Below are 12,482 nucleotides of genomic sequence, written 5' to 3' on the forward strand. Positions count from 1 at the left end.
TCTTCGTAGATTCAGTACCTGTCACGAGGACAAGATCGATCCCACAGTATATGATGCTCAGATATGTGATTACGATAAAAAAAACTACTATTTCAGATAATCTTGAGGCGTTTCAAACAATTTTTCAGACTTTTTATGTTATTCGTTCGCTTATAGTGACGATTATTTTTCATTGAAATTCTCAAATTAATCGAGGTCAGGTCAGATCAGATCAGATCAGATTTCGCGTGTCAGGTGTTGAATCGAGCGTTGAATTAACAAGACACAAAGAAGCATTCACCCGAGATGTGTAGGATAAAACGTTTTACGTGACGACAAAAGCGCTCGATCAACGAGTGAATCACGAATAAAAAAATAGTGGCGGATACACTTTTACAAATTTTACGTAGCACAAGCCGCGACGATGTGGAGCATCGTCGCGAATCTCGACGAAAGCAATTTTACATATATATATACATATATATATATATATACATACACTATATATACATACATATATATATATATATATATATATATATATATATATTTACAGCGATGTGCAATAAGCGACACACACGTCAGACGTAAATTAATTCGTACCCAGTAATGTAATGCAGAAGCCGATCGTGTTACTGATATGTTTCTTATCAATAAACTAAACCTTAAATATGGATTGCAACATGGGACGATTTATCCGACTCTGCATTTCTATAATCTTTTGAGTTTTTTTCTTTGAAAAAGCGTTTATGTCATTTTAGTGAAAAACGTGAAAATTGATAAATATGTAAAATGAAATTGTTATTCTTAAAAATTAAGTATATCGAACTTGGAGATATCACTTTTTTTTAAATCTTGTTTGCCCACCTTTGTTTCATCAAAAAACGTGAAGGGTGATGCCACAAAAGAATTTATCTTTGATAATTATCCAAAAAGAATTAAGTTAATCTGCACAGTTTTATTACAAACACATAATGTAAGAGAGCTTAAAATTTCTAAGAGTTTTTCTAGTGTTACTTTTTACAATACTATTCTCAACCGATACGAAGATGAAAAACCGATTTACGAAAAGAAAATTCATAGAAAGCAATTTAAATTTAATTTACAAGAACTACACATCACAGGAACGTCGCGTTAAAAACTGACGACCTTATCGTGTACAGCGGTTACAACAGTTGATGCAGCTGAATATACTGTTGAACATCTTCACTTATATTGTTATGATTGTGTATTTCGAACTATTATACAAAGTTGCGAGACTAAAATGTTACAGGTTATAGTCGTTGCTGCGGCTGTTTATCACTGGAGGCTGCTTTAGAAGGTTGCGTCTGCGACTCGCCAGACTCCGCCGTTTTGTCCTTCTTGTCACCATCCTCGGAGGATTCTTCCCTAGGCTTATTCCATTCCTTCAATCCTTCCGGTAACGAAGTGTCCTCTTCGAAAGAGCCAGTGCCTTCGACGAATTCTTCGTAAGTGGATTTCTCGCGGAATGGACGAGCACCAAGTAATTCGATCATGTCGTCCCTACTTAAAATCTCCTGCTTCAATAATCTCTCGGCGACCTGAAATCGTAAATTTTAATTTACAGCACGCGTTAAGTTACTCAAATATTTAAGTAGACGATATGAAATAGCTCTTACCTTGATTACATTTTGTTTGTGCTCGTTCAGAAGGGCTCGCGTTCGTTTATGCGCCCTGTCGATCAAATCTCGGACCTCATTGTCGATAAGTTGCGCAGTATATTCGGAATATGGTTTGTCCAGAGCCATGTCTCCTGGCTTCGGCATTTGAAAGCTGACATTCCCGACCTTCTCGTACATACCATATTGCGTAATTTGCGCATATGCAATTTCTGTAATCTTTAAAACGAATGGGAAATAAAAGGTCTGTTCTTTTCAGCTGAACTGACTGCACTAGTTCAGAATTTATCTTTTTTTACTTCATATTGTAAAAAAAAGAGATAAACTCTGAATTAGTGCAGCCAGTTCAGCTGAAAAGAACAAACCCATACAATGATAATTTGACAAAAAAAGATACGATATTATTAATCATAATAATACCTTTTGCAAATCGTCCTGAGCGCCTGTGGTTATGCGGCCGAAAAAGATTTCTTCCGATACTCGTCCTCCGAGCGTCATACACATCCGATCGAATAACTGTTCCTTCGTGTAAAGATATTGTTCACGTGGCAAATACTGGGCATATCCTAATCCTTTACCGCGCGGGATAATCGACACCTAAGGGAAATAACAAAAGTTTAGACAATAATGACAAAATTATATCATCGCGAAAAATTAATAGATACGGTACCTTCAGAAGCGGATCCGCATACTCTAAGAACCAGCCGGCTACCGCATGACCAGCTTCGTGATACGCGACTGTCTTCTTCTCCTCAGGTTGCAACACATTGGTCTTCTTTTCCATGCCGGCAACTACCCTCTCGATAGCTTGTTCAAAGTTTTTAAGCTGAATATCATCATTCAAATCTCTTGCCGCGATCAGGGCCGCTTCATTGCAAACGTTCGCGATATCAGCTCCTGAAAAAATCTATATATGATGCCCTGACGGTTTTCATTTAGTTTTTATTTTGGAAAATTTTATTAATATATTTCTATTTTTATATGTATATTTTTCTCAAAAAGATTCAATACAATCGATTATATACCTGTAAAGCCAGGAGTCAAAGAAGCCATCTTTCGCGCTAACTGATCCTTGTCCAGTATAGTTTTCAAAGGAGCTAAATGCACTTTGAAAATGGACGCTCGTCCTTTGATATCGGGCGCAGGTACAAATATTTGTCTATCGAATCTTCCAGGTCTAAGTAACGCCTTATCTAAAATGTCTACCCTATTAGTTGCCGCCAACACCACCACGTTGGTCGTCGTGTTAAATCCTAAAAGAAGATAGTAGAACGTTAAAAATCATTCGCAACGCTTTCGATGTCTTCATACTTGAAGGTAAGATGTACCATCCATTTCTACCAAGAGTTGATTCAATGTATTTTCTTGCTCAGAATGTCCCGCAAAGTTCCGACCTCCTCTCTTCCGTCCTACCGCATCGATCTCATCGATAAATAATATACAAGGTGCATGTTTTCGCGCCATAGAGAACATATCGCGCACTCTTGATGGACCGACACCCACAAACATTTCCAAGAATTCCGAACCGGATACCGTAATGAAAGGTACGTTCGCTTCACCGGCCGTAGCTTTGGCTAATAAAGTTTTACCAGTACCAGGTGGCCCTATAAAAAAAAATATCATGACACTTGTGATATTTTAAATATGAAACGTGCATTTCACTATTAAAAATTTTATCTAAATTGATAAAGTTACCTGTTAACATAGCGCCTTTTGGAATCTTAGCCCCGAGATCTATATATTGCTGCGGGTTCTTCAAGAAATTTACAAACTCCATAATTTCAATCTTAGCTTCTTCACAACCAGCTACATCTCTAATGTGTAATATAAATGAGACATTGATAAACAAAAAATGTTACACTTATATAATAATGTTATGTAATAATGTAATTGATGCAATAACAAAAAATATTGATTACTCACTTAAATCGTACACCAATATCTTTCGAATTTATTAATTTTGCTGTCGATTCCATTACTGTGCCAAAAAGTCCACCTCTTTTACCACCTTTACCAGTCATTGCTTCCGCAGATCTTCGTATTAAGTAAAGGAGCAGTCCTAAAATATATTTTTTTGATATTTATAATATACAGATATAAAGATTATTTTGCTCTCTGTATTAATATAATAAACAAAATTAATAATTAATTGCTCACCCCACATAAGAATCTGTGGTAGATATGACAATAGAGTCGATCCTTCCAATTCATTTTTATAAACCACAGGAATATAATTCTCCGGTCCTATGTTTAATTCTATTTGTGCATTTTCCAGATTTCTTTCAAAAGTATCAGTACTTCCAATATTGAACCACAATATATCCTATAAAAAAAAAACATCAAACTCTGACACAACTGACTGAAAATAAGTAAATTATTGATCTTGCAAAGAAGAACTTACAGAACCATCAACAGTATGTCCAGGTAGAAGTTTTACACGCACCCACTTTTTATTTACCACTTCTAATTTGTCGACAATACCTTTACTTAAATAACTGAAAGAAGAAAAGATATATAATTAGCATAATTGTAATTAATCACTTTTATATATTGTATATTAATCACTTTTAATTTGTATAATCAATATATATTTGCTATTTCATCAGAACATATATTAACTATATGTACTTGCAGGAATCTAATGTACTCACTTGTATGTAAATTCCCTCCATGTGATCTCCTTCTGATTGAAATCCTGGGCAAGTATATATGCAATCAGACCAGTTGTTCCAAGTGCGCCCAGAATCATGAATGTCCTATCCTTGTCACCACCTTCGAACGATTTACCTGCTCGCTGTGAACTGTCGCTGGAAATCTTAAATGGCCACTGGAAACCAGAATCTTTGGAACTGGATGACGAGCTAGAGGTAGATGAAGAAGGTTTCTGTGTACTAGTTTTTTTACTCGATGCTTCCTCTGCCTTCTTAGCAACATTTTCTGCATTTTTGGCTCCACCTATATATACACAGTATTATATCAATCATTAAAAACGATACAAATTTATTAGAGGAAAGAGACATTGAATAAAAATATCAGGTTTACCTGGTTTGAAAAACTTTTCAAATCCTTTAGGTGGCTGTTTACAAAATAATCTTAATTTCTGTTGCAACTGCTCAAACATGGATAACGATGTACCATTTTTAAGCAAAGTTAAGTGTCGCTTCAACTGAAAGAATATATCTTGGCTTAATGTTATTGTTCTAATGCAAAAAATATTTTTAAAAATGACAAGATTTATGTCATCATTGTTCATCATTTCGGACACGTGATCTCACGAAAACTGCAAATAACGATTGCAAAGCTGACGTAAACTATACATTAAATTACGGCAATCGGCAAATTTACACGCGATTACACGAAAAGGTGCAAGCGATGACAATAAACATGTAAGTGTGTTTTCTCGGTAAAATTATATTTAGAACTAGTAAATATACTAACCATACAAAAATTTACACAGGTGTTCGGAATTTGCAATAAAAAATGATCGCAGAATCGAGCGTCACGATGATGACATTTGTCATGTCACTGATAAAAGAAATTGCCAGACAATCACAGCAATTAAATATCGCGAATATTACGCGAGACAGCAGGTTATAATACACTAATAAGTACCTGAAGCGTGTCGAAATAACCTTTCTGAGTGGACCTGAGAATCAGTCTTTCGAGTTTGCTGGCCGACGAGAGCATTTGATGCGCCATGCTTCGAGGACGACGATGCGACGAGACTACGGCGGAATTGAAGCCTCGTCCCTTATTATTATAATTAACGTTTCGGAAAAGTCTCGGGAACGCAACGCACTACCGGCCGCGAGCAACCATCTTACTCCATCAGTTATCGCCGACGAGGCGAGACTCGCGACTCGATGGTGGGTGACATGCGGCAGCGCGCATTGGCTCCGGATTCACCGACGTTGCTGTCGTCATCGGGACATGTGTAATCGCAGTTCCCGCCGAAGACACCTTTAACGTCTTTGAAGCAGTTCGGTGAGTATAATAAATTATATTTGATTATATTCAATTATTTGCTATTTCATAAACATATATCATATTTTAGATAACGAGAAGGACGATGCAGGCAAACAGGAAGACTATGCCTTGCTTTGCCCGAATGGTGGTCAGGTGCCTATCAAAGAATGGGAGCGTTGTAATTTAGGATTAGAGCCACCAAGGATAATTGTCAGTTCGGCTGAAAAGACCCCGAATGCCTTGGAAGAATTGAAACATGGCATTTTAGCCGCGAGCACATGTATTATTCAAAGTAAGAAGATTTAACATTATCTTTATTTAACTTTAAGTTTTTAAATTTCCCCTATTAGATTTTAATTTTCATTATTTAGTTTGAAGTTTAATTAACAGCTTTCCGCTGGTTTGGATTTTTTATTCATATTAACTATATTGAAAAATTAGATATTAAATATCATATTATTATTAAATGGCACTTGTAAATATATTAATTGATTAAGATGAATATAAATATATTAGTTGATTAATCTCATTATTAATAATATATGAAAATAAAGTATCAATTAATTATAAAAATATTTTTCCTACGTAAATCGAGAGAGAGAGAGAGAGAGAGCTTAATCGTTATAATATTATAAAATAATTAAAAATGTTTATACATCTTTTTTCACAAGAAAATATCGTCTTTCAAATGATGAGACAATTGCATATAATTTTAATTTAAAAAAATTGTATAGCTGTATATTTTTTAAAGACGTATTACACATTCTCTTTAGGACAACGTGAAAGAATTGTTATCCACTGATAACACATGGGACAATAAGTGGGATACTTGTGCAAGTATTCAACGAGACTACGGAAATCATTAAATTTTCGCACTCGAAAATTTAACAGCACCTGATTGCTTACGATGGATGTCGTACTATATGTGATATTATTATTGCTGAGAAATTATCATTATTAGCTTATATATGACTCGTATAGAGGACTGTTAGATAAATAAATACTGTTGTAGTCGATGATTCTCATTTATGTTTATGCAAATTGACATATTATCGCAATAGAGATAATACATTTTAAAATATCGACATTAACATAAGAAATCTCTCATGATTTTCTTTAATTGTCAATAATAAAAATATATATATTTTTCCGAACATACAATGCATAATATTTTACATCCTATTTCTCATTATATAACTTTATAAAAATAAATTTTACAATAATTTTTAAAACTAAAATAAATTTTAACACTTTTAAAAATAAATATTAAAATAGAAATGTTAATAAACTTTCGGCTATTTTTAGCCAAAAGTTTATTCTTTTGACATTTTAGGGTAGAATAGATCATTTCATTTATCATATTTTAAAAATTATACAAGATGATTATGTTGACTCACTTTGTATAATATATTATAATATATTATACAAAGTGTCCGATTTTGTTCTCGATAAAATGAAGAAAGCTTTAAATTCAGTTAATAAAATTTAAGAAAAGTATTTTTTTGTATAATATATTATACAAAGTGAGTCAACTTAAGCTTTGACTTTAAATCAATTAATTAATTAAATGACATTATTAATTTGAATTATTCATGGTACCAACAATGGAGAAATAAATTTTTGTTCAGAGAGTAAGTAAATTGGCGATTAAATAAATCTTTCTTTTATCTCAAACAGATACACTACAATAGTTACATCTTTCTTATAAAGCATTTAAGATTTTTATCATATCACGAAAGAACAAGACATGAATCTTTAATCACAAACACTTTTTAAATAGTCAGGTTTATTATTGTAATAAATATATCATCAAGCAAGAAATTGTAAAGAATAATGCATTATTTTTGTAATCCAGAAAATAATGACACGTTTTCTGAAAGAATTAATTTTAAATTTTGCAAATTATTTGTATTAATTCGGAATGTTTTTTATTTCAGTTGGGAACAAAGAGATTTATGTTTTATAAAACAGAATATAATACAAAAAGATTTGACTTTAAATCAATTAATTGATTTAAAGTCAAAGCTTTTTGTATTTCTCTATGCTGTTGAATTCAACTTACAATTCGGCGATCCTTTCACCTTACTTTGCTATTACTTATTGGATGCGGTACGAAGTGGCATATATAATATTAATCTGAATAATGTCCCACGCATTTATTTTTGTGGTAGTTACTTGGTACGCGAACACACAGAGATATACAATTTAATTTTTATTGTAAATTATTATATCTGCAGATAAATAAACTTAAAATTACTTCTTTCAGAAAACGTGTCATTATTTTCCGGATTACAAAAATAATGCATTATTCTTTTATTTAAGTTATTCTTATAATATATATATTTTATAAATTAAACTTCGGCTCGTATACAATTAAAATATGTGATATAATAAAAGGCCAACTTAACGAGCTTATATGATATTAATTGAAAAATTTTTTTATTCATTGTGATTATGTTAAGTAAAAAGAAATAATTTTTAAAAAAAAATGTTATGTTCGTGACAAAAAATGTCGTTACATGATATAACAGCATGACATACATAAATCTGACGCTCTAACTCAAGCCAACAAACATGAATTTTGTACTGCGTTCGTCATATGATAATCTCATAAATGTTGTATTTATAATAAGGTCGATATGACTAAATTAATTTTTTGACATATTAGCATGATATTGAAAAAGACTGTCGTACAGTCGAAACGTTTATCTTAACTTTAGTATATTATGACGTAAATTAATAAAAAAATTTTTCAATTAATATCATATAAGCTCGTTAAATTGGCCTTTTATTATATCACATATTCTTATAATTTTTTTCAATAATTATTCTTTACAATTTCTTGCTTGATGATATATTTATTACAATAATAAACCTGACTATTTAAAAAGTGTTTGCGATTAAAGATTCATGTCTTGTTCTTTCGTGATATGATAAAAATCTTAAATGCTTTATAAGAAAGATGTAACTATTGTAGTGTATCTGTTTGAGATAAAAGAAAGATTTATTTAATCGCCAATTTACTTACTCTCTGAGCAAAAATTTATTTCTCCATTCTTGGTACCATGCGTAATTCAAATTAATAATGTCATTTGAATATATAAAACAAAGCGATAACTCTGCCGCCACTACGCACAGAACACATACTGACGTATCACTTAACTTTTCATCCAGCATGGATATATCGAGCTATAACATAAGAAATAAATTACTTATTTATCTGCAGATATAATAATTTACAATAAAAATTAAATATTGTATATCTCTGTGTGTGTTCACGTACCAAGTAACTACCACAAAAATAGATGCGTGGGACATTATTCAGATTAATTAATATTACATATGCCACTTCGTACCGCATCTAATAAGTAATAGCAAATAAAGTGAAAGGATCGCCGAATCGTAAGTTGAATTCAACAGCATAGAGAATCTTCTTCTCATACATTAATAAATCTTTCTCTCGATTTATATATACATTCTTCGCCGCCAATTGCAGTACCGTAGTTGCCTAAGCAAATACAAAATATATAATAAATTTATATTAAAATTACTATTGAATTATTTAATAACAGAAGAATAACAGAAGAATAGTCTTCCTCTTCGAATATTTTCTCTGATTAAAAAGTTTTATTACCGATGGTATTTTATGACTAGTTACTTCTCGTTTGAGAGTTATCCATAGACACGTTAAGGCTAATAATTGGATATCATTCGTATCTACCGAAATTCTGTCAATGGTGACATCGAATAATTCGACAGTCTGATAAATGATATTGGATGAGTATTCGTAACACACCTACAAAATTGCCATAAGCATAAAAGTCATAAACAAAGTTCAATACAATTTAAATTTAAGTTTTTATTTTAATTTCTAACGCGTTAACGAGATAAAAAAATAATATACATAATTAATGTAAGATTAATACATCTAGTATTAATTGTCATTGTTGTGTTTCGTAATTGATAGACATAAAAAATTATTTTTGTACGTTTATAACAAAACATGAGTTCACCAAAATTATATATACTCCTTTAGTTCTTTATTTGTGCATAAACGTGAAATATTTATATCCGTAATTAAACTATATACTTACTCCAAGACGAATCAAATATCCTACGATGATATATCTTTGATTTGTGTTTACATCTCTTTTTAGAAAATGAGAAGACAATTTGGGAGCATTGTCCTCCCTTTTGCGTTCCATGTTCGGCACGTCGTCAAAGTAAGCATACTCAAATGGATGAATATCATCGAAGGCTTCTATATCAGTCGATAATTTGCATGTCACTTCGCGTTTCACATAACGCTCCTTTCACCAACAAATATTTTTACAAATATTATAGCAAATAAATGAATTAAAATACTTCATAATCCAATTCACCCTATACAATTCTTACATATACTTGGACAACATTTTATTTTAAAAGTCTGATACGTATATATCAAACTAAAATCGAAATAAAATTAATATACTAATCTATACATTAATATTAAATATCAATGCATGTACATTTTTGTGTTTGTTTTACAAATTATATTTTATATTACCTTAGTTGGAGTTAATGGTAAGCTCGAAGGACCATCTAAGGGTGTTGCGGAAGTTGTAGAACTAATCAATGTGTTATTCGGTTGACCATTTCCAGCAATACTGTTTCGTAACAATTCAAAGTATCGTAAAGCAATTTTTCAATTATCGCAATTATAGTTCTAATTAATCAATTGTTGTAGACATTATGTTTTGTGATGACATAATAATTAATTCATAATTGAATAATTAAAAAACAAATATGAAGACTCTAGTATTGATTATCTAAAATATTAACGCGCTAAAATTAATTAAAATTGTTTTTGTATTAAATAATTAATGTAACACTAGTAAAATACGGATCAATTTCTATTTGCTATTAATGAATATCTATTTTATTTTTACAAGTTGTCTTTGTTATGGCTTACTTCGAATTCATATCAAATTGCGGATATAATAAATTATTATCTTGCAGAATTGGCACAAATTCATTTGGTAAATGCTTAATTACAGTTCCTCAAGAATATATCGTCTTGCCTTTTTCATTTTCATTTTTATTTTTTGGGCTCAATCCGGTCTATCTTCGATTGAAGATTCAATCTTTGAGGCTCTAGAACGAATTCAACACTCTTTCGCTGCTTGATTTTAGTATGTGTTTTATGTACATTTGGTACATTGGGATATTTCTTTGCCAAGTTTTTAGGCACAGCACCTGAAAAAATTGTACGAGTAAAAAATGTTTTCTCATATAAATCTTTTCGCGTATTTATAAATTATTTTGCTTTCGGAGCAAGATCAGGATAGAACACACACAATCGGTTATAACACATATTACGATATAAATCTTTTCAAGATACTAACCGTATGATTTATTCATTTTGTCCTTCCACTTTTCAATACTCTTAAGTGTTCGTTCTTTAACTTCAGCGGAAAGATGTTTAGATTTTAAGTGTGTAGGAGTATGTGACGATGCTGCTGCAACACATTGTGCGTACTGTGGAGGAATTTTTCTAGTTTTGGAGCACGATCTATGGACAAAAAATCGGTTGTATGATAAATAAATATATTTTAATATTTTTATACTTGTTTTTGTTTATTTATAATATTTTTTACTTTGTATTTTTTCTAGATAAAATAATTCTTAAATAAATTATATATACATTTATTTAAAAAATAATTTACATTACCTCTGAAATAATTTATTGTTCATGTTGTTATTATCCATAGGAACTTTGCTCCGATAGTTGCTTGAAGAACGTGCTCTACAAAAAATAAAATAAACTTTTTAGCACACATACGACTTTATTTTGTTTAGGTATCACTAATCTATCTAGTAAACAAATTTTTTAAATATATTTGTGTGTAAATGTCAGTTATGTATTTCTTAATTTTGACTTTTTAAAGTTTAAATTCTTTATAAAAATAAGAAAAAATATATTATGTTTAATAAGATATATAAAGAGAGATAGAATTGAATTATATTAGAATATTATACCTTTAATGTAATCATTTTGAAGACTGGTTAACAATGTATAAAATAAGTTATATTCTCACAGAAAATTTTCACGGAATTAAATTAATAAAACTAGATTTTAAAGTACATTTAATTTAATGCACACTTTATTATAGATATTTAGTTAATTTTATTAACACACGTCCTTTTCGATTTGCTTTCGCGAGGCAACTGCTACGAAAATCAGCAAATTCTATGACTTGCGTGTTTTTGCCCGACCTCTATTTGTCTTACCGTATATATATAATCAACACGTATAAATACATGTTATAAATACAAGATCACAAACATGACACGAAGAAAATCAGATATTATCTGTTATTTTTGTTCTGACTTATATCGAAATTGAAAATAATATAAAATTAAATGTAGAATACAGAGGCGGATGTGACTTTTCGGGGACTGACGCTAATAAAACTAGGGGTCCTTTTTCGACACAGAAAAAAAAATTACAATGACGTCAAAAAATGACGAAAAATTACTATAAAAATTAAATAACTTTTCTATCATAATTTAATTGTTTTCTTCTTATTTTGACATTATTATAATTTTCTGTTCTAGGAAACATTAAAACATTAATAAATACAACTTGAATAAAATATATATTTATTATAAATGATATTCATAAACACTATATAAGTATAATAACGATTTACAGAAACGTTTTACAGAAACAAATTAAATTAATAAAAATAATTTACATATAGTTATAAAACATTATTCTATAGATAGTATGGAACTGTAAATTATATGACGAGGAAAGAACTAAAGTTGTATGCGAAAATGGAAAAATGGGATATAAAATATCCGTATGAAGTAAAGAAATTTTTAAAAAATTGCGATTTAGACTCAATGAAA

The 12,482-nt window shown here is 30.6% G+C and overlaps 1 protein-coding gene, 1 long non-coding RNA gene and 1 pseudogene across 3 annotated transcripts; 1 reads left to right on the forward strand and 2 right to left on the reverse strand.

Moving 5' to 3' along the window:
* Positions 1 to 1,059: 1,059 nt before the first annotated feature.
* On the reverse strand, positions 1,060 to 5,494 carry Afg3l2 (AFG3 like matrix AAA peptidase subunit 2). Its single transcript, XM_029314786.2, has 13 exons — positions 5,232 to 5,494; positions 4,662 to 4,785; positions 4,271 to 4,574; positions 4,021 to 4,114; positions 3,777 to 3,942; positions 3,543 to 3,678; positions 3,315 to 3,433; positions 2,948 to 3,223; positions 2,645 to 2,872; positions 2,290 to 2,516; positions 2,040 to 2,216; positions 1,620 to 1,838; positions 1,060 to 1,541 (listed from the first exon to the last, which is right to left on the reverse strand). Exons 1-13 carry the CDS (start codon positions 5,316 to 5,318, stop codon positions 1,254 to 1,256), a joined length of 2,445 nt encoding a protein of 814 aa, XP_029170619.2. The 5' UTR covers positions 5,319 to 5,494; the 3' UTR covers positions 1,060 to 1,253.
* LOC146723935 (uncharacterized) lies at positions 4,240 to 6,726 on the forward strand. Its single transcript, XR_014924291.1, has 4 exons — positions 4,240 to 5,005; positions 5,077 to 5,603; positions 5,674 to 5,877; positions 6,359 to 6,726. It is a non-coding gene; the product is annotated as an uncharacterized LOC146723935 (long non-coding RNA).
* Positions 6,727 to 7,643: 917 nt separating this feature from the next.
* Positions 7,644 to 11,998, reverse strand: LOC114940273 (uncharacterized; annotated as a pseudogene). The gene is made up of 9 exons (XR_014924289.1): positions 11,607 to 11,998; positions 11,299 to 11,373; positions 10,973 to 11,139; positions 10,540 to 10,823; positions 10,135 to 10,234; positions 9,680 to 9,895; positions 9,220 to 9,381; positions 8,869 to 9,093; positions 7,644 to 8,774 (listed from the first exon to the last, which is right to left on the reverse strand). The product of XR_014924289.1 is annotated as an uncharacterized LOC114940273 (transcript).
* Positions 11,999 to 12,482: the final 484 nt, after the last annotated feature.

This window comes from Nylanderia fulva, unplaced genomic scaffold, assembly GCF_048542155.1.
Source record: "Nylanderia fulva isolate GAGA-0341 unplaced genomic scaffold, ASM4854215v1 Scaffold16, whole genome shotgun sequence".
Taxonomy (NCBI): Eukaryota; Metazoa; Arthropoda; class Insecta; order Hymenoptera; family Formicidae; genus Nylanderia; species Nylanderia fulva.